Source organism: Rattus norvegicus, chromosome 13 (genome assembly GCF_036323735.1).
Source record: "Rattus norvegicus strain BN/NHsdMcwi chromosome 13, GRCr8, whole genome shotgun sequence".
Taxonomy (NCBI): domain Eukaryota; kingdom Metazoa; phylum Chordata; class Mammalia; order Rodentia; family Muridae; genus Rattus; species Rattus norvegicus.
Window position 1 is genome coordinate 18,964,113 of NC_086031.1, and position 23,794 is coordinate 18,987,906.

Sequence of the window (23,794 nt, forward strand, 5' to 3'; positions counted from 1 at the left end):
CTTCACATATCTAAATGGAAGGTTACAAAATTCTATTTATTTAGATGGATATGGGTTATATTTTCAGAGATTTCATTGCCATTAATCCACATGGTAAAGTGTGAAGCAAGGTAAAGTGTGATTCATATTTTTATTTGAAGAAAGAAGAGGATGTGAAAGATTAATATTACCAACACTCAATAATGAAAGTAACACATTGAAATTGAAAGTAGATTTGAGCACATTACCACTTTCATCTCCAGGTGAAACCTAAATTACGTCTGCCACAAAATCCTTCCAAGACCATATAGAAATTTCTAAGACACAGACTACAGATATAGCTCAGGTGGTAGAGTGCTTACCTAAGCTTTAAGGAAGGGCTGTGCACCATCCCTAATACTACATAGAGTAAGCAGAGTTAACATATGTCTGCAACCAGCACTGGAGAGAGAGAGATGGGATGTTCAGAAATTTATAGTCATTCTTGCCTATATACAGAGTTCAAAGGCCAACCAGTTAATCAGCGAGTAAAGGTACTTACCAAGTTTGATGACCTAAATTCAATTCCTTTGATTTTAAAAACAAATTTTGGAATATGGATGTCCTTTATTTCCCTACCACACACTTACAGATGTGTATATACATATAAATATTTGTTTGTTTATTAGGTTTTTCGAGACAAGTTTTCTGTATGTCTCTGATTATCTTGGAACTCATTCTGTAGACCATGCTGGCCTTGAATTCATAGAGATTTGCCTGCCTTTATCTCCCTAGTGCTGGTATCAAAGGCATACACCACCACTGTCCATCTGATTTATTTATTATTTTACCAGGATGAGAATTTATTTTTTTCTGTGGACCTGTGGCATTGACAAACCTTATGCCTGTGGAGGCCAAAATTGCCTGTTACATCCCTAGAACTTGAGATTCAGATAGTTGCAAGTCTCCATGGGAACAGTTAAATCTAATTCTAATGCAAGAAGAGCAAGAAGTCAACTACTAAGTCATCTCTCCACCCTCGTAAAAAGAGAGCCTAACAACGAGCACTCAAGAGGGAAAGAAAATAAACACTGGTAAGACCACTGCAAAACCCACACAACATCACCGTTCTCTTCTCAGAATATAATTTATAATTTTACTTGAAAGTGTCCCTTTCTCTGCATGCCACAGAGATAACAATGAACCTTAAGGGAGAAAATGGCTCGTTCTGGAACCAAGTCTTCTGCCCATACACTTCAATGAGAAAACAATACAAAATCTTCTTTTCTCTTAAGCCAGCCACTGAGATAGGATCTTATGTGTGCAGGCTGCCCTTGGACTCATGGTGCAGCTGCCAAAGATTGTGAGTTCCTAATACTCCTGATTTCCTATATAAAGTGCAAAAGTCACCAGGTTGTACCGACTTATCTCTTTTCTATGGGGCTACAGATGAAACGCATTGTCTTCTTTCATGCTATACAAGCATACTGCTAACTGAACTAAACCTCAGCAGTCAGTTCATGACCTCAGGGTCCAGTATTCATCCGCCTGCTGACCCTATGACAACCGTAGTAAAAGACAGCCTACACATCCTAGACATAAAACATTTTTTAAATCACACAGCTGCCAAATATTATTCAGTATATGTGGAATCTATTCCACCACCTTGCTAGACCATAAAATAGATTTTCTGGCTCTCTTTGATCATGCTATTTACTTTAAAGCAAGGGGAAAAAGAAAAACACCTCTGCACAAAGCTACATAAAAGGTAAAGGATAGAGTGAACTGAGGATAAAACACAGTCAAGTATTTTTTCTAGATGTCATAAATATGGTTGGAAAAAGCAGGAGGAAGATTGATGGTAGATGGGATACTGTGTAAATCACAGCTAATGCAAGAAGTGTAGTGGCCTGGAATTGGTCAAGCATGCTCCCACAAACAGAGAATTCCTATCCTAAAATCAGCTTGCTGTGGTAGGTATTACAGATTGAGATGCACTCCTCTCTAAGCAGCTAGGTTGGCACTCTTCTGAGAAATAACAGCTGCTGGTAGAACTAATAGATTTTCAAGGAGTTAGAAATTGCTTTACACCAACTGTCTTCCTTCCCATTGTAAAGGTTAAAGTGAAGGTAGGCCCTATAACCTAGGTCCTGGAATAATTTCTAACAGTCAAATAATTTGATTTAACCATAATATCTGTTCTAAGACATATCTATTCATCTTTGATTTTGCTAATGTGACTTTTCTATCTGTGTTTGAGTGAGGTTGTAAAATTTATTTACTTTTTTCAAAGACTATACTCTAATTGACTAATATAATATACTTATAATTTCTATCTCATTCATTTCTACTCTATCGTTTATTGTTTCTTGATGCCCATTTGGATTGAGTTTGGCTTTTTGTTTTTCTAAAGATTTAAGGAACATCATTTGGTTGTTTACCTTAGATATAATTTTCTGTGAGTACTTATCACTATATAATTTGCTCTAAGAATTGACTGCTTGAGCTGTGTCCCAGAAAACTGGGCAAGTTGTACTATTAATTTTAGTTGTTACTATGGACTTCAAATTTTTATTCTCTGATTTCCTTTTTTTTTCTTTTCTTTTTTTCGGAGCTGAGGACAGAACCCAGGGCCTTCCGCTTGCTAGGCAAGCGCTCTACCACTGAGCTAAATCCCCAACCCCTCTTCTCTGATTTCTTATATTCGTTCACTCAATTTTTTTCATTAAAAGAATATTGCAGCTTTAAATGGTCTTAGCAAGCTTTATTCATATATTTTACATATATCTAACAATATTAATCAAAAGGAAACCTACTCGCACAGCCTGGGGAGATAGCTCCATGATAGAAATTCTTGCAATGTACACATGAGAACCTGAGTTTATATCCCTGGAACTCATGAAAATGCTAGGGGTCATGGTGACCTATCTCTAATACCAGGATGGGGAGGTAATAGGAACACACATGAACTCCTGCATCTCTGTTCATACATGAGCCCACGAGCTCACATATATTAAACATATATGAAAATGGAAAAGTACAGTACTCTGTCTCCAAAAAAGTTCAGATTTTGTAATATTTCTTGCTTTCCTGTCCTGCTTTTATTCCAGTAAGCTCTTCAGATGCCTCTAGAATAGCATCAACATGGTTTCCTGGCTTGATTGTTGAATAGGAGTCAAACATCAGGGCAGATGTTAAGAAAAATTCTTATACTGAATTGACTTTATGATTTACACCAACCTTTCTCTCTCTCTCTCTTTCTTTCTTTCCTTCTTTCTTTTTCTCACAGCACTGGGTACTAGACTGACCAGTTAAAAGACTAGAATGAGTCTTGGGGAACTGGTCGATTTCTTAAAGGAATCTGGTGGGTAGAAGAGCTACTGGAAGATTGATGTAATAATGTAGTCCTCTATTACCTGTGACTAAATCATAGAAGCCCAGGCTAAGCTAATGTTTCTTACTGTCAATGTTTATGAAAAGTTAATAAACATCACTTCAAAATGATGGGAGATATCAGAAGACCATACACAAGTAGAAAGGCATTTATGTGGTATTAATAGTATGATACTATTTAAGTGGCTTTAATCCTGGAAAATTTAATTTGTCAACATATATAGATTTACCAGAAATGACCCCTGAGACAAAATATGACTTTTTTTACACATGTATATTTTATTACAATAAAAATATAAGTAAATTGGTGCACTCTTTAGAGGAACATGTTTTGAGTTCAGTTAATCTGGGTATTGAAAATATGTAGACTTTTTATTCTTTTCAAGCATGCTGTTGGATAACTACAGTGTTTTCCTTTTATTTTTCCTTTTTTTTTAATACTCATCAAAGAGAATTATATGCCTGCAGAATTTAGCTTTAATAGTCAGTTATTTCTTGTATTTTTCTTTAAAAAGTAAAACTTTATTTTGTTTGTCCTCCATTCTGATTTGAAATAGCCACAGCAACAGATAAACAGTAACTACCATCTGTGATTACTATTATTAATAAGAATAATCATAATAATACCAATCAGATGTAAAAGAGACAGATATAAAAAAATTAATCTTGATTCTGTGTGGAGACAATTTACAGCTCTTGAAATAAGAGCCATAATAACAGAGTAGAATGACTAGGATCCTGTTCTGGAGAACCAATTGTCTGGGGCAATGAAAAGAAACAGTTATACAACATGGATGATGAGAGGGAATGCTCCAGAGTATCCTGTCATGAATACTCAGAAAGCTCTTTCTGCAATATCTGCTTTCCTTTGGGTTACTTTGGGGTACGTATGATTTTGTGTGTGTGTGTGTGTGTGTGTGTGTGTGTGTGTGTGTGTGTGTGTGTGTTCATGCAGTAATATGTAGAGGCCAGAGGATAACTTAAAATGTTTTTCCTCATATTTTGTGACATAACATCACTAATTGACATGGAACTCACTACTTTGGCTAGGCTAGATGGCCAGAGATCCCTGGACATATACTGTCTCCTTGTTCACTATGCCTGGAACAAGAGCAAATGTCATAAGATTTTTTTTCTCCATCTTTATTAATTTGGCTATTTCTCATTGCAACTTCTTTACATTTCAATTGTTATCCCCTTTCCCGGTTTCCAGGCCAATATCCTCCTAACCCCTCCTATCCTTTTCCATGAGTGTTCCCCTCCGTATCCTCCGCAACCCGTTACCGCCCTTCCCCCAAAATTACCATTCACTGGGGGTACAATCTTGGCAAGAACAAGGGCTTCCCCTTCCACTGGTGCCCTTACTAGGCTATTCATAGCTACCTGTGCAGTTGGAGCCCAGGGTCAGTCCATGTGTAGTCTTTGGGTAGTGGCTTAGTCCCTGGAAGCTCTGGATGGGTGGCATTGTTTTTGATATGGGATCTCAAGTCCCTTCCAGCTTTTTCACTCCTTACTCTGATTCCTTCATCGGGTGTCACATTCTCAGTTCAGTGGTTTGCCACTGGCACTCGCCTATGTATTTGCCATATTCTGGCTGTGCTGTCAGGCGAGATCTACATCTGGTTCCTCTTAGCCTGCACTTGTTTGCTTCATTCATCTTCTCTAGTTTTGTTTGGTGGCTGTATATGTATGGGACACAGGTAGGGCAGGCTCAGAATAGGCATTCCTTCAGTTTCTGTTCTAAACTTTGCCTCCCTATTCCCTGCCAAGGGTATTCTTGCCCCCCCTTTTTTTCTCTGTTTTCTTTTTTTTTTCTTTTTTTTTCTTTTTTTCAGAGCTAGGGACTGAACCCAGGGCCTTGCGCTTGCTAGGCAAGCGCTCTACCACTGAGCTAAATCCCCAATCACTCTTGTTCCCCTTTTAAAGAAGGAGTGAAGCATTCACATTTTGGTCATATTTCTTGAGTTTCACAAGTTCTGTGCATGTAGGATAATTCGAGCATTTGGGCTAATAGCCACTTAACAATGAGTGCATACCATGTGTGTTTTTCTGTGATTGGGTTACCTCACTCAGGATGATATTTTATAGTTCCATCCATTTGCCTATGAATTTCATAAAGTCATTGTTTTTGATAGTGGAGTAGTATTCCATTGTGTAGATGTACCACATTTTCTGCATCCATTCCTCTGTAGAAGGGCATCTGGGTTCTTTCTAGCTTCTGCCTATTATAAATAAGGATACTGTGAACATAGTGGAGCATGTGTCTTTGTTATTTGTTGGAGCATCTTTTGGATATATGCCCAAGAGAGATATAGCTGGGTCCTCAGGTAGTACAATGTCAGATTTTCTGAGGAACCTCCAGACTGATTTCCAGAATGGTTGTATCAGTCTGCAATCCCACCAACAATGGAGGAGTGTTCCTCTTTCTCCACGTCCTTGACAGCATCGGTTGTCGCCAGTTTTTGATTTAAGCCATTCTGACTGGTGTGAGGTGGCATCTCAGGGCTGTTTTGATTTGCATTTCCCTTATGACTAAAGATGTTTAACATTTCTTTTTGTGCTTCTAAGTCATTCGGCATTCCTCAGCTGTTAATTGTTTGTTTAGCTCTGAACCGCATTTTTTTTTTATAAACTTGAGTATTTCTTATTTATATTTCAAGGGTTATTCCCTTTCCCGGTTTCCAGGCCAACATCCCCCTAACCCCTCCTCCTCCTCTTCTTAATGGGTGTTCCTCTTCCCATCCTCCCCCCATTGCCGCCCTCCCTCCCCCCAACAATCACGTTCACTGGGGGTTCAGTCTTAGCAGGACCCAGGGCTTCCCCTCACACTGGTGATCTTACTAGGATATTCATTGCTACATATGAGGTCAGAGTCCAGGGTCAGTCCGTGTATAGTCTTTCGGTAGTGGCTTAGTCCCTGGAAGCTCTGGTTGCTTGGCATTGTTGTTCATATTGGTTCTCCAGCCCCATCAAGCTCTTCCAGTTCTTTCTCTGATTCGTTCAATGGGGGTCCCGCTCTCAGTTCAGTGGTCTGCTGCTGGCATTTTTTAAACAGGGTTATTTGTCTCCCTGCAGTCTAACTTTGTGAGTTCTTTGTATATTTTGGATATAAGGCCTCTATCATTGTAGGATTGGTAAAGACCTTTTCCCAATCTGTTGGTTGCCGTTTTGACACAAAAACAGTGTCCTTTGCCTCACAGAATGTATGCGGTTTTATGAGATCCGATTTGTCAATTCTTGATCTTAGAGCATAAGTCATTGTTGTTTTGTTCAGGAAATTTTCTCCAGTGCCCATGTGTTCAAAATTCTTCCCCACTTTTTCTTCTATTAGTTTGAGTATATCTGGTTTGATATGGAGGTCCTTGATCCACATGGACTTAAATTTTGTACAGGGTGATGAGAATGAATACATCTTCCTTCTTCTACATACTGACCTCCAGTTGAACCGGCACCATTTGCTGAAAATGTTATCTTTTTTCCTTTGGATGGTTTTGGCTCCTTTGTCAAAAATCAAGTGACCAATAATCGATCATAAAACAGGCCTCAACAGATACTGAAAGACAGAAATAATCACACGCGTCCTATCAGACCACCACCACTAAAGCTGGTCTTCAATAACAATAAGGAAAGAACACCCACATATACATGGAAGTCATACAATGCACTACTCAATGATGACCTGGTTAAGGAAGAAATAAAGAAAGAAATTAAAGACTTCTTAGAATTTAATGAAAATGAAGGTACAACATACCCAAACTTATGGGACACAATGAAAGCTGTGCTAAGAGGAAAACTCATAGCGCTGAGTGCCTGCAGAAAGAAACAGCAGAGAGCATATACTAGCAGCTTGATAGCACACCTAAAAGCTCTAGAACAAAAAGAAGCAAATATACCCAGGAGGAGTAGAAGGCAGGAAATAATCTAACTCATAGCTAAAATCCACCAAGTAGAAAAATAAAGGAGTATACAAAGAATCAACAAAACCAAAAGTTGGTTCTTTGAGAAAATCAACAAGATAGATAATCCCTTAGCCACACTTAACAAAGGACACAGAGAGTGTGTCCAAATTAACAAAAGTCTGAATTGAAAAGGGAGACATAACAACAGAAACAGAGGAAATTCAAAAAATCAACAGATCCTACTACAAAAGCCTATATTAAAAAAACTTGAGGGTTGGGGATTTAGCTCAGTGGTAGAGCACTTGCCTAGGAAGCGCAAGGCCCTGGGTTCGGTCCCCAGCTCCGAAAAAAAAAAAAAGATCAAATACAAAAAAACTTGAAAATCTTCAGGAAATGGAAAGTTTCCTAGACAGATACCAGTCACCAAAGTTAAATCATGAACAGATAAACCATTTAAAGAAGGACATAACTCCTAATGAAATAGAAGCAGTCTTTAAAAGTCTCCCAACCGAAAGGAGCCCAGGTCCAGATGGGTTCAGTGCAGAGTTTTATCAGACTTTCATGAAAGACCTCATACCAATACTATTCAAACTATTCCACAGAATTGAAACAGATGGAGCGCTACCAAATTCCTTCTATGAAGCCACAATTACTCTTAGACCCAAAGACCCAACAAACACAAAGACCCAACAAAGAAAGAAAACTTCAGACCAATTTCCCTTATGAATATCAACGCTAAAATACTCAATAAAATTTTTGCAAACTGAATCCAAGAGCACATCAAAACAAATCATCCATCATAATCAAGTAGGCTTCATCCCAGGCATGCAGGGATAGTTTAATATATGGAAAACCATCAATGTAGTCCACTATAAACAAACTAAAGATAAAAACCACATGATCATTTCATTAGATGCTAAGAAAACATTTGACAAAAATCAACACCCCTTCATGATAAAAGTCCTGGAAAAAATATGAATTCACGGCCCATACCTAAACATAGTAAAAGCCATATACAGCAAACCAGTAGCTAACATTAAACTAAATGGAAAGAAACTTGAAGCAATCCCACTAAAATCAGGACTAGACAAGGCTGCCCACTCTCTCCCTACTTATTCAATATAGTTCTCGAAGTCTTAGCCAGAGCAATCAGACAACAAAAGGAGATTAAAGGGATACAGATTGGAAAATAAGAAGTCAAAATATTTGCAGATGATATGATAGTATATTTAAGTGATCCCAAAAGTTCCACCAGAGAACTATGAAGCCTAATAAACACCTTCAGCAAAGTGGCTGGGTAGAAAATTAACTCAAATAAATCACTAGCCTTCCTCTACACAAAAGAGAATCAAGCTGAGAAAGGGCAACCACACCCTTCATAATAGTCCCAAATAATATAAAGTACCTCAGAGTGACTTTAATCAAGCAAGTGAAAGATCTGTATGATAAGAACTTCAAACCTTTGAAGAAAGAAATTGAAGATCTCAGAAGATGGAAAGATCTCCCATGCTCACGGATTGGCAGGATTATTATAGTAAAAATGGTCATTTTACCAATAATGATCTACAGATTCAATGCTATCCCCATCAAAATTCCCATCCAATTCTTCAGAGAGTTAGACAGAACAATTTGCAAATTCATCTGGATTAACAAAATACCCAGGATAGCTAAAACTGTCCTCAACAATAAAAGGACTTCCGGGGGAATCACTATCCCTGAACTCAAGCAGTATTATAGAACAATAGTGATAAAAAAAAGTGTATGGTATTGGTACAGGGACAGGCAGATCGACCAGTGGAATAGAATTGAAGACCCAGAAATATGATTTTTTTTTAACGAGGGTTTCATTTCCCACTCAATCTCAAATCTTTGTGCTGGAATAGCAAACACTTTGACCTACTGAGCATGTCTCTAGCCCATTTCCTTCATGCTCTAATATTATAACTCAAAACTTGTGGTTTTAATTTGAACTATGATACATGCCCATGCACGTAACACAGGCACAGAATTGTAGCTTTGGAAGTACCCAACACAATTAATCGTCATCAATTAGTCTCTTCATGTGTCTCAGCCCAAGCCTAGCTTCTAATACTTTGTAGAAGGAAATTTCCTCTTTCTCATTTAGTCCCTGCGGATTATAGAAGGCTGTCTTCACCGACCAGACATCACTGGTACTTGGTAATCCATTCTCTTCAATAGTAACAAGTCTATCTCAAGTTGATTGCCTGGAATCCCTCATTTAATTGTAATATGTGGACACTCAAAACAGGTAGAAACATCAGTCAGTCTTTCTCATCTATATTAGTTGTTTTTCTATTGCTGTGATAAAACAGTATGACCAAGGAAATTATTTTTTAAAAAGCATTTAATTGGCATTATGGCTTCAGAGCATTATGCTCGTGAAGGTAAAACAAAGGCATAGCATCAGGAATATCTGTAATTTCTCAGCTCACACACACAAGCAAGAAGGTGGGAAAGCAGTAGCAAAGTGAAATTCTTTCTAATATTTAATGCTCATCCCTATGGCAAACCACCTTCCTAGGCCATACCTCCCAATCTTTTCTAAATATTTGCACCAACTGGACAGGGAATATTCAAACAACAAAGCTATACAGACCTTTCTCACTTAAACTAACACATTCTACTTCCAGATGCCCATAGACTTTTGAACATACCTCATAATGCAACATTCATTTTTGTCAACATCCAAAATCCCTACAGCTATTCATAATCTCTATACTTTTACGTTCCAAATTCTTCTCTGTTCCTAAAAGCAATTTCTGTAAAATCAAAAGAAGATTACATATGTCCATCGTACAATATTATAGAATATGCATTACCGTTCCGAAAGGGAGGAATGGAAACATAATAAGGAAATAATGAACTACTTCAGGGGAGAAAATCACGAGGGAAAACTCCAAATCCTATAGCCTCATGTTGACTATCTTTCCAGTTTTGCTGTGGCAAAATGAAGAACTCTCTCAATCAGATTCTGCAAGGCATTCTCAGGTCTCTTAGTCAAATATCCCATGGCTCTGACACCTCTAACATTTTGAGGTACTCAACATAATCTAGGTCATACTTTCACAGCTTTAAGAATAGTCTTTCAGGGCCTCATGCCATTTCAGGGGCTTTGTACATGGTCTTCACTTTAACATGTTTTTTTAACTAATTATCTTTAAGAGTGTAAGAATATGGGGCTGGGGATTTAGCTCAGTGGTTAGAGTGCTTACCTAGGAAGCGCAAGGCCCTGGGTTCGGTCCCCAGCTCCGAAAAAAAGAACCAAAAAAAAAAAAAGAATGTTCCATAAAACTTTTACTCTTATATCCTCTATAAAACTAAAACAGGAAATACACAGGCAATAGTAGTAGGATGACTGCCCACATTCAAGTTCCTTTTCTTTCTCATTTCATTTTAGGAGCAGAGAACCCATTCCTAATGCTGTAATTCTTCAAAATAATCTTTCATATTGTGGTGACCCCAATTATAAAATTATTTCATTGTTAATTCATAATTATAATTTTATACTGCCATAAATAGTAGTGTAAATATCTAATATGTAAGATATCTGATATGTGACCCTGTGCAAGGTCGACTTCCAGAAGTGTCAGGACTCATGTTGAGAACCATTTCCCTCAGGCCTTTTCACAAAGTGGAAGTTTAGGTGAGTGAGGTCTTGCTCTGAGGGAATTCTTCCTTTATTACAGTGCAAATTTGGTCTGCTCTTAATTTTTTTTAACACAGGCCTTGGCACCAAAATTACATTACCTAAAGCCTCTTTTCTCTTCAATCTGTACCCTTTTTATTTCTTTCTGACTTTTCTATTTTTACTGTAGACCTACATAGTTGATGTTTACATATAGCAACATAATAGAGCCAATATTAGACTGTCCGGAAATCTTCTCTGCCAAATACCTTAGTCCATTACTTTTTAAATTTAGCCTCAAGGACATTTTTAGGACAAAGCAGAAAGCAGCCACATCCTTTGCCAAAATATGACATGAATGGTTTCTATAACAGTTTCTATTATGGTTCCCGTCAACCTCGTTAACTGGGACTCCATAGACTACATTGCTTTCATCACTACTGTCTTCTCAATTCCTAGGATGGACCATTGAGCTTTCAATTATTTTTCTGTCCAAAGTTCCAAAGTCTTCTCCATTCCTCCAAGAAAGCACTCCCAGATTTGTAAAAGCAAGAGCCTACTTCCTGATCTGATTTATCACATACTTTTATGTTGCCATGATAGAAACATCATGACAAAGGCAGCTTGAGTTTACATTTTTTGAACCACCATATTGTTTTAATCATTTTCTCCCTTCTATAGTACATAAAGGAACTTTAGGAAAGAAATTTTTATTTTGTTGACAGTTGATAAACATCACTGCAAAGGCTTGGTATTGGGATCATGAGGCAGCTGGTCATATTGCATTTGTATTAAGGATGCACCCAGAAAGGGATGGAAGTTGGTGCTTAGCTCGCCTATTCCTTATTGTGCTGTTAAGAATTCTATTCAATAGAACTGTGATACTTGCTTTATTCTCTCCTCAATTAACCTAATCTGGAAATTACAGCAGAGGGGTTTATCTCTGTGCCAAGAAGTTTATCTCTAAGATGAACTATCTACTATTAGCTATCTACTATTAGCTATTGCATATGCACTGAAACTCTGACTCTGGTTATGGCAGGTAGGTAGGTAGAGAGTGATAAATAGAATACTGCTAGATAGATAGATGATAGTGAGAAAGAATATGTCAGGAATGCACTGAAAGTAAACTAGCCAATGAGCTATAATTTTCATAATATCACATGTCACATGTTTTCATTCTTCGGTGTGTGATTCAGGCTGTCATCTCTGTAAAATTAATACATAATAACTCAATGAACTTCTACCATGGATTCACCAATGTACCTTAGTAATAAACATAAACCTTCCTTTAAACATCAAGATAAGTTCAAAGTTGTCCACTTTATTTCTCAATATATAATATATTTTTATTGAATGACAGCGATTTGTGTTAATTATATCATATTTATGTACAGTTACATTGTACTGGCTAGTTTCATATGAACCTGACATATGCAAGAGTGGTCAGAAAGGGTGGATGTTTAACATAATTGAGAAAATGCCTCTGCATGACATTACCAACATTGGTGGGGTCTCAGATGAATATTGTTTCAACAATTTTAACAATATGAGTTTATATCATTTTATTTTAGGAGTTAAAATTCTATGGAATTAGTTTATTCATTAGACTTTATAAAAGAGTTCAATCCTATTTCAAAAAACAAAGCACACATTTCTCTGGAAACATAATTGTTATCAACAAGTTGGTTTGGGAAATTATTCCCCGAAAGACTCACAGTCACTGAGCATAATTTAATTGGTAATAGGAGAATAATTCCCAAGTTGGAAAATTCTTAGAAAATAACTAAAAACCAAGTTGTTTCTTCTAGTATATTAAGAATGAATGGAGGGAAATGAAACAACTTTCCCCAGGTCACAGAAAGAATCATTGGGAAGAATTTTCAGGACATCCAACCAGTCAGTTCTTTTCTTTCTTTTAAAGACTAAATGCTCATGATACTAATCTTACTATATATGGTTAGTAAACACAGTTGGATTAAGCATGTTTCCTGGAAGTACCCTATAATAGAAATGTGAGTTACTGCTCTTTAAGAAAATAGGGCATTCATTTCCCCATTTTTAAAAGTAAGAGTAGAGAAGATGGAAGAAATCATATAGTTTCTCTGCTTAGTTCCTTTTCTGCTGTTAGAATCTATAAGAAATAATGTAATTATGTTGGAAAATTTCTCATAGGACAAATGCTTTTCAAGTCTTCCTGTTGATTCCTGTGCTTTATTTAGGATGATATACAGAATTAAACTGCATGTGAAGTTGAATAAATATGTTTTCCCCAAGTTATTACACTAGTTCGGAATATACTCTACGGAGTCCCTTGCAACTCTAATATTTATCTTTAATCCTGCACATCTGTGAGTCAGTATGTGCACTTCAGAATACAGTCACCTTAGAGGCCTGAGATAGCACTGCATCCCCTCGAACTAGAACTACATGTGTTTATACCATGAAACTTGAACCTCTGAAAGAAAGGTAGACTGTTTGAAGTGTGAGCCACCTCTCCAGCCTGGTCTTGGTTTCTGCCCCACACTTGCAGTCCTACTGCTTCTTGTGTAGTGGGCACAATTGCCCTGTTTTACTGTCACATTTTAATTCACAACACTAAATTGCCTACTACCAAAAGTAACTTTCAAGTGGAGATCTCTCTACATTTCAAAACCAAATTCTTACCTCTTACCCATATCTTATATTCTTCCATGTCTTCTCCTTTTGTTCTTATTAAAAGGGTGTAATGTGTGTGATTTCATCCATATTAAAAGTTTCCAGACAATTTTTGTATGTATATATGAATTTTATGCTATTCAGGGTTGTCTAGAGAAACAACGTTCAGAAAATATAAATATAGGATTTATTTGAGTAGTTTACAGGCTGTGGTCCAACTGGTCCAACAACGGCTGTCTACTAACAGAAATTCAAATAATACAGTAATCCATGAAGCTGGATGTCTCAGCTGCTTTTCAGTAAATGTCACAATTCCAAAGATGTAAGCTCTAATGCCAGCGGATGGACTTTTCAGCAAGAGTGCTTACTGGGAGATAAACAATAAAATCTCCCATCTTTCATGCCCCCTATATAGGCTGCCCTGAGAACCGATGGTCCAGATCAAAGTTGGATCTTTCTAGTGAAAAGTATGAATTAAAGGGTGGGTATGCCCACTTCAAAAGATTTAATTAAGAAAATTGCCTTACAAGTTTATCCAGCTGCTTGGGTTTTAGTTCATTTGAGACGTAGTCAAGTTGGGAACCAAGAATAGCTGTCATAAATGTTTGTGCATATCCTTGTGCATATGTTTTTGCATGTATCTTGAGGCCAGGTGATGATAACCCAATTGACATTATGCTGATGTCATTCATCTTCTTTTTCCATTGGAGATTTAAAAAAGTGTATGTGTGTATTAGGGAAATACCTTTGCATTTGAGTATAAGTGTTTATGGGAGCTAGTAGAGAGCATAGGATCCCCCAAAATTAGGTTCAAATGTGGTTATGAATATCTAATATGGATTATGTGAACTTAACTTAGACTTTCTGGAAGAACAGAATACGCTCTGAATTTCTGAGCCATCTTTCCAACCTTCTTTTTGTTCCAGTGAAAGGACTCTCATTGGCCTGGCACTCTCTGAGTAGGCTAGGCTCTCTATTCAGCAAGGTATAGGGGTTCATCTCTCTCTGCCTCACAAGTACTGGAATTATAAGAATGTGCTAGCATACCCAGAATTTCTTTGTCACCTCAGGTTTAATACTCAGATAATTATGCTTACATGATATAGCTTCACCCTTGATAATGATTCATCATTTTACAGTTGCTTATCATTTGTTGCTGTTGTTTTTACCCCGATACTAAATGGATTTTTAACAACTTAACCTCTAGTGCTGTGTTTGTATTGAACTTGCAGAGGTATTTTGTTTTTGTCAAAATTTCTTCTACAGTAGAGTATAATAACTGTTTACATTTATCTTTTGCTGCATATCAAAAGTAGTATGAGAATGATTTAAAGTTTAAAATGGGTATATATAATATGGAAATTCTGTACCATATTATATATGAAAGTTGAGCATCTTTGACTGACATAATTAAGAAAGTAGTTTGAAAAGTCTCCCTACAGATGAGGAAAAAATACTGTATTTGACAATTTAAAATAATTAATAAACATTAAATACACAGTATAAAACTTGTGGACTAAGAATTCAAAAGCATAGTTCCTAAAATTATTTACTTCTTATTAAACAGAGGTAAAACCCTATAAGATATGAAAGTCTCTGGTTCTTCTATAAGGAATACAATGCTTTCATCCCATTGTCTGTATATTATTTCTAAATATCATGCACTTAGGTGGAGACCCCATTGTACTTTGATTGCCTACAGTTTATATATACTTCCTTTTTCTTTACTTCTAACTTCTACAGTTTTGCATTGTTGTCTGTGCAGAGGATAAGATCTGGATGACGATTCAGCACAACATCACAGAGCTGACTCAAGTACAGGGTTCTAATGCAGAGAAACCCTATTCTATGACCTTAAACTATGGTGGCAGTATGGACCAGCTGGTGGCTCTGATTGATGGCTCAGAGTACTGTGAACAGGAGGTGACATACCACTGCAGGAGATCTCGCCTGCTGAACACACCAGGTAAGGTTCTACACTTCTTCATGGCACCTTGAAACCTACAAGAGAATATACTGGCTATATTTTTCCTGATACAAGGTAGAGTCACTGGAGAAGTGGGAGACTCAATTTAAAAGATGTCTTGAAAGAATATAATTCTTAATGACTGATATTGGAAGCCCAACCAATTACATATGGTACTGTCACTGAGTTATATAAGAAAAAAACATGAAAATATATTTCAGGCACTCATGGTGACGGGTTTCAACTCTCAACTCAGGCAGCAGTGATCGGAATCTTATGACGGTGCAGTATCACCAAAGAAAAATTTAAACAAGTTTTGTTGATAGTATTAATTTCTGCATGCACATAAGAGGGATAGAAAGGCAGACAGAGTCAGAGAGACAGAGACTGGGATTATAGAGGCTGCCATAGCTTGCAATTTGCCATTAACTGCTAGTTTGAATGCAAGAAAATGAAATGTTTCGAATATCATTTGGAGGTGGATTTAAGTTGGTAAGAAGGTGTTATGGAAGAAGTCTTCTTGCCATAGCATTTCCTCTGTACTTTAGAAAGCAGATAACATAGGGAGGAAGTAAAGGAGCCAAGTTGAGAGAAAAAGAAAGAAACATACAAATGGCAATGGAGACAATGAGATCTTCCTTGTACTTCACTCTCCTATTTCAAAGCACTCTACTCTTTGTTACATACTGTGCAAAGCTCCATCTGAATTCTTAGGGTTTTTTTCAAATCCTACTTTATTTAGGGATGTTAAATACTTCAACCTCCCTTCAACTCAACCAACCAGAGGTTGAAGGAAAAGAAGTTAATGGGAAAAGGATGTTGTAGACCTGTTTAGAAGTAGTTCTATGGGGATGGCTGCATTCTTTGTTGTCATGATACCAGCAGTGCAGTTCCACAGCAAACACCAACCCAGAGTAAGTAGTGGCAGCAAGAAAAAGCAGAAATAACAAAATTCTGCCAAATCAGCATTAATCTGCAGAAGCAGCCATAATCAGCTGAAATATCATTAGAAGTTATTTGCTGTATTTCTTACTACTAAGTGAAGACCACAAAGACCAGTGAAGACCAGCTAAGTATTATACTACTGTGAATGAAAGAACTTCATTTATTGTAGATTTCCATTCATATTATTTCTAAATATCATGTACCCTGTTGTATGTCTGCTTTTAGCAAAACATCACATGCCCTCTCATAAGACAGCTTTCAGAAAAATCATGTGCTTAAGAAAACCAGATGTTTTTACTTCATCCACAAATCAATGAATACTTATAAAGAGCATGTAATTGTATGATTTTCCTTATTGTGTAGAAAAATAAAGATGGAGAGGACAAAATAGCCAAGGCCACAAAATGGTCAATATGTCTTAAATTGTGCAAATTCCTGAGAAATATGAAAGTGTTGTAGCACTCATCTTTATGGAACAGTCTCGGGATCCCACAGCAATTCCTTAGCTCTATCTTCAAGCTCTAGGATTTGCTTGATTATCTTCATTAAGACACATTTCGAGCAGAGGGATGACAGGCAAGGGGAATCCATGCATGGTGTACCACTGTTTTTTTTTCAGGCAGTTGGTCATTTAACATTCTTGTTTTCTAACTGTAACAGTGATATTTCACTCCCAAACTACCCATAACTTCCAGCTTAGGTGATATGCTATGTCTGTAATGAAAGCTGTGTCCTGGAAACTCCATGCTTCTGTAGTCCACAGGAAATACACCCTGGAACTCCCATCGATTCTTGCATTTGCTCTGGTATATTTGCTGCTGCTTGCCATAGCTTTATGCAAAGATTAAGTCATTGCTACAGAGTAGCATTTCACATCCTTGAAGTAGCCAGAGTGTAGTGCTCCAGAGCACATTTCCCTGAGGGAAAAAGTAGCCTTTTATATCTGGATTAGGATACAGTGGACCCTGGCTGAGTTTGAGATACTTTTCATGCAACATCACCTTGCAAGAATTCTGCCTCTGGACAGAGTCAAGGAACCAGTAAATGATGAGTATAGGAAATGAAGTAGGACTCAATTTAGGCAATATTTACATGTAAAGGACAGAGCAATCATTACTAAAGCTATGGCCTTTCTGATGGATCAATAACCTGGTCAGCTACCTCTTTGCATCCGTTACTTTTCTCCTCCACGTGACAAAAATATCTGACAGAAAGATTTTTGAGAGGAAGGGTTTAATTTGGTCCTTGGTACAGGTGATGCAGCCTATCAAGGCAGAGGAGGTATGAAGTAGATTTGTTTATGGGTAAGGAGTATGTAGGTGGTCAGATGGAAACAGTACATAAAAGTTAGCAAAGGCTTAGGTTAGAATCAGTGCCAAACTATGTTTTGCTCCATACCTGAGTCTTAACAACCCATTCCTTCCAGGAGGTTCCACCTCTTGAGTGTTCTACCACCTCTATCAGAGCCCCAGCCAGGAAGTCAAGTGTTCAGACATATGGCTTATAAAGAAAAAGAAAAAAAGAAAAGAAAAATTCCTCTTGGAAGACAAGATAGACAAAGCCTTGAAATGATGATGGTCTTAAAGGGAAGCCTCCTAAAGCTCTCCAGAATAAATGGACATTAAACATCCTAGCTATCACCAAGTTCCCTTCCGTTAGATATTGGTGTTAATACTTTGAATCTGTTTGTCCAGATTCGAAAGGGCCTTGCCTCCAATTGGTTTTCTGATCTATCAATAAAGATGCCACCAGCCAATGGCTGAGCATAGGTCAGGACTCTGAGAGTTGCAAGGGTAGGAAGAGTGAGAATCGCCATGAGTAGGGGAAGAAGGGAACACAGTATTGACAGGAAATAGAGCCATCCAGCCATGTAGATTTTCAAGTAAGTGGCCAATGGGGCCATTTCACTGTTTGGGCCTGGAGTGTAAGGGGAAGGTTTGGGAATGCCCATCCTTTGAGGTAGCCAAGGGATTTTAATTTTTAAACTGCCATGTGTGTGTGTGTATGTGTGTGTGTGTGTGTGTGTGTGTGTGTGTGTGTGTGTGTGTGTGCTATATTAGGTCTAGCCAGGAGAACAAAGCAATGAAGCTAAAACACTCAGTGCTACAGCCTTCTATATTTTCTGTAGAGACAAGGATGCTTCATTAGATTCCTTAAACAGTCCTAATATCTGTTTCACATATACTATTGAATTTAACACTCTAGTTTAAAAGTTTAATATGAGATTTCCTCCCAAATACAGATGTTCATGATCCATGCCACAAGGGACAAGTTTATACTGGAATACATGCTATGGTTTTGATCTTTAAAGACTTGATCTTTAGGATGGTGATGATAGTGAGCGATTGAAAGTTTAAGGTTAAATTGAGTGAGAGAAACTCATTCACTGGGGACATAACATTAATTTATCCTTTTTCTCTTTTTCACTATATGGTGTATGGGGGGGGGGGCGTTTACCTGCATATGTGTAGGCAGTTACAGTTGTGTACCTGTGAATTAACCTTGGGTGTGTGTTCCAGAGGACATGGTACACCTTGTTTTTTAAGAGTGGGTCCTCTAATGGCCTGGATCTCACCAAATCTGGTAGCCTGCCAGAGACGCACACCACAGGAATCTACATTCACCTTTCCAGCACTAAAATTACAGGACATTCCACCATGCTCAGGTTCTCATTCTATCTATCTGTTATAGACATATGTAGCTATACCTTTATTTTACTGTGGGTATTGGGAATCTAAACTCAGGTCTTCAATTCAGTGCATCAGGTACTCTTTGTGCAATCATCTCTGAGTCCTCTCTGACTCTGTTAATGTTGACTCTGGAACCTAACTTCATCTTAATGTTTAAGTAGTAAATACTTCACTGACTGAGTCCTGACTCCCTAGTTCCTTGACCAAAACCGTAGCAAGTTTGTTTCTTCCTTTTGTTCAACCATAGACACAAAGCACTAAAGGAAATCATCACAAAATCAAATCTTCAGAATTGTGGCTTTAACAAACCTCTTTCCACACAGCTTCATTTTCTGAGGGACCTGTCTTTAGGAGAGAACTCTAACTAACATGCAGAGCCATCAGAGATTCAGACTCCATTATTTGAAATCATATAGTAACAAGACAGTCTGAACTGGAGTTTACTTTGGTTTGCTCTAAAGAGAAGGCATTTGCAAAGCAAAATTGTCATGCAAAGAGGCAGGCTGTGAGGATTTCTTGAACTCTCTAGTATATTACCTCCCATACTCAGAACCTCTGTCTACCTTCCAGGAGCTAGAAATCCACTCAATCACTTCCAATTATTCCTTTAGGCTTGCAAAAATTTCAACTTGTAGTGAATTGCTTAACCTGGTCACACTCCAATGGGATTTAAATGCCCAAAATGTGATTGCTATTTGAGAGTTATCATGACATTAATTGCCCTTTTTACTTCATCATTTATACTTTCATGAATATGCAACTAAGAATCTACACACACAGACACAGACACACACACACACACACACACACACACACACACACACTCACTCATGTGGACATACCAAAAACTATCATTTGTTGTCTTCTAAAACACAATCTTGTAACCAGTGATTTAAGGTAGAAGACAGGATATGCTCAGATTGCATGAAAATACTATGTCATAGTATATGAAGATCTGTAATAGTCTACAATTTCAGTGTCTGCTAGCTTTCAAGAAAACAGTTTCCCAGGAATGCCCAGGACTGACTATGTATTATTTATACACAACCTAGTAGGTATTGTATTGTGTACACCATAAAATGGTAATTCATTTTTGCTATACCCAAGTACATCTACAAACTCACTTGTGTAATTTACTCATGGTATTTATCTTCCTGTGTTTGTAAAACTAATGTTCATTTAAGTGAGGAATTGTGATGCAGAAAACTACATGTTTCATAGAGAGGGGCCATAAAGATTCCCTAAAGGAAAATGTCTTTGTCCATAGTATTAGTATCAAACAAAACCAATTAACAGAATTTCTATTTCTTTTTGTGCACTAAGTACTTCTTGACTGTTTATTAAGTATCAAGATATTTTCTGGGCCCTCAGAAGTAAACACTAAAAAATAAGAATAAAAAATTAAAACAGAATACATATACATATGGTAGCAGTCAGGATGACAGAAAACACACACAAACAACAAAAGAAGTCACTCATATCCCTCAAGGCCACTACATGTTAAGATTGAGAAAAAAATCTCAAAGGAGGATAAGACAAGAGAGTGAGAAGATATCAGAGGTGTATTGAATGGAGGAGTGTTATAATGGTGCCTCTGCAGCAGAGATCTAAAGGAAAGAAACAATTTATGCCTGTGTTTAATTAGCTCCAAAGGATCCAAGGAAAGGGATGGTATAAAGACAAATATACCTGGAAAGGAGAGAAAGGGGGAGAATATGGATGAGGTAAAAAACAATGAGTTGTGGCATGATAACCAGGCACCATTCAAGTGTCCAGAAGTAATCAGAAACCTTTATCAATGGAATAATTCTTTCCTTATTCAAAGGCTGCTGTGAGAGTATGTCAGTGAGACTAAACCAAGCACCTGTGATTTTCTAAGCATGTGGACCCTTATGTCATAATTTATGCAGACGTAAATAGAAAGTGTTTTGAAATCACTGAAGGCAGACACAAAATGCCCACTTTTCTGTGCCCACAATTTCAAACTCAGGGGAATCAGGAGAAGACGTAATTGTCACCAAGAGTCAATAGTGCCATTTCACAGAACACACGATTTTCTGCACCAATCAAACTAAGCTAAAGTTTCTCAGGTCCTCTCCATATTATTTTACTCTTGTCAGCTAACAATCCTCCCACTGCAGGTATGCCTACACATATACAATATGCACGGGTAGAAATGATTCTGAAGTCCATGTTCTTTAACTATAACATGATACCCCTGAATAATAAAACAGTGAAATAAAAACAGAAGCTTGGCCCTGTGGTCAAAAGAAGCATTAATGGGGCTAGGGATTTAGCTTAGTGGTAGAGCGCTTGCCTAGCAAGTGCAAGGCCCTGGCTTCGGTCCCCAGCTCCGAGAAAAAGAAAAAGAAAAAAAAAAAAGAAGCATTAATGACCAGTAAGTTTTTAAAAATATGTTCAGCATTCTTAGCTACAAGAGAATTGAAATGAAATTTAAGTGGCAGCTGTGAAGAAAATGACAAATATTGGCAAGAGCCAGTGAAGGTTTTACACTAATGATGGAAATATAAATGGATTCAGACACTATGTGTTGAGAGCCAGATCAACACCTAGGCAACCTGAGGAAGGCAATGAGGTATGGTATCTGCTGTACTGTTTCCTCAAAGAAGCAGGTGATTTCTAGGGTTAGCACTGATAGTGCTGATGGGAGCAAAACTTAATTATATGAGGCTGGCAAGATTGCCTGGTAAGAAATGCTGAACTCTTTTAACATTCAAGAGACTGACATGATGAAAAAGAATAGAGAGAAAGTCATGTACTCCCTTTATCCATCTATCTATCTCTCTATCTATCTCTTACTTTCTTGCCTGGGTCCAACTGCTTACTTTATCAAATTCACAATACACATGCATACTTATATACATGCACATATACCTACATATGTATACAGGTACATATGTATATAAAGAGATATATACATATACATACGTACATATTGAAGATACATATATAACATAAATGAACACATACACATATGCACATATACACATATACACATTACACATATACACCTGTACACATGTATACATTACTCATATACATATATGCATATAGAAATATAGACATAGACATATATCCCTATAGACATATAGGCCTATAAACATATATACATAGACATAAATACATATAAACACAGACATATACATATACACATCATATACACATATATATATTCAAATATATACACATATGCATATGCATATGCATATGCATATACATATACATATACATATACATATACATATACATATACATATACATATACATATACATATACATATACATATACATATACATATACATATACATATACATATACATATACATATACATATACATATACATATACATATACATATACATATACATATACATACATTTGGTGGACAGAGCAGAGCCCCAACAGCCGTTTTATTTTTCTATTTTTTAGCTTTTTAGACTTAGACAAAAGTTCTTTTTAAAATTTCCTTGCAGATAAAATACTACATAAAAGGGAGTTAAAGGAAGATGTAGATACTAAGTTCAAAGCAGTGTTTCATTCTATAAACTCATTATAAGATCAAAGGACAGTTTCCCATGGCCTTGCTTTATCATAATGCACACCTATGGCACCTTGAACTTGACTTAAAATGACGGTGCTTCCTTAATCATAAATCTGTCCCAAGCCTTCTTTTTTTCTTCTTAGTGTGGTTTATGAAAGCTCATTATACTCATTATTCAGTCTTTCCTTACTATGAGGTTGAGCACATTCTATTCTTGATTCTAACTTTATTATATCTTTCTGGCCAAATAACTAAAACCAGCTCCTTACCACTTTTCCTTAAACTCAAAATCAAATTAGGAATCCTATAAAGTCCATTAAATGATATTGTTATATGAAAGTACATTTTCATACTGATCTAAAAGTAATTTGCCTAATACGGTGGACTGCTCAGGAATCTTGATGGTATATAATAGTGGCAGGAAAGACATATCAGCAGGGAGAGGCAGGCCTGGAAATTAGTCTCACAGAACACACCTATGGCAGCCATCCAAATCAGTAGCCATTCCCAGAATATTCTCTTGCTTGTCATAGTCTCTTCTGTATAGGCTTTCCTACATGGAAAGTAGTTTGGAGAAGCCTAACAAAGACTAAATGGAATTTAATAAATAAATCCACTAAATACTATGAGTATGTTCCTAAAAGATTTAAGACAGCCTATTGGACATACTTTCATATCCATGTTCTCTGGCATATTATTTACTACAACTAAGATATAGAAGTAGCCTAGGTGCCTATCAACAGATGAATGGATGAAGAAAATGAAACACACATAATGGTGTTTTATTCAGCCATCCTGAACTAAATTGTGCCATTATCAGGGAGACAGATAGTACTGAAATTATTACGTTAGTTGAAATAAGACAGCCTCAGAAAAATAAATAGTGCATATCTGTTCCCATATGTAGTACCAAGATTATGTCTATACATAACCATAATATACACATGGATGTATAAATGCATGCTTATGGTGTGTGTATAGAAGTCAAAGGAAGACTGTGGAGAAATATAAATTGGAGCAGAAGATGAGAACAGGAAAAAGAACAGAATATAACTGAGAAATATGAGCAAAGTGAC

At 37.0% G+C, this 23,794-nt stretch overlaps 1 protein-coding gene across 6 annotated transcripts in view; it reads left to right on the forward strand.

The window, feature by feature from the left end:
* Positions 1-23,794, forward strand: part of Cntnap5b (contactin associated protein family member 5B) — a 903,457-nt gene that overhangs the window by 585,858 nt on the left and 293,805 nt on the right. For all 6 annotated transcript variants that reach the window (XM_063272213.1, XM_063272212.1, XM_017598777.3 and 3 more), the window contains exon 13: positions 15,320-15,520. In XM_063272213.1, the coding sequence (XP_063128283.1) occupies positions 15,320-15,520 (201 nt within the window). The remainder of the gene's footprint in view (positions 1-15,319; positions 15,521-23,794) is intronic.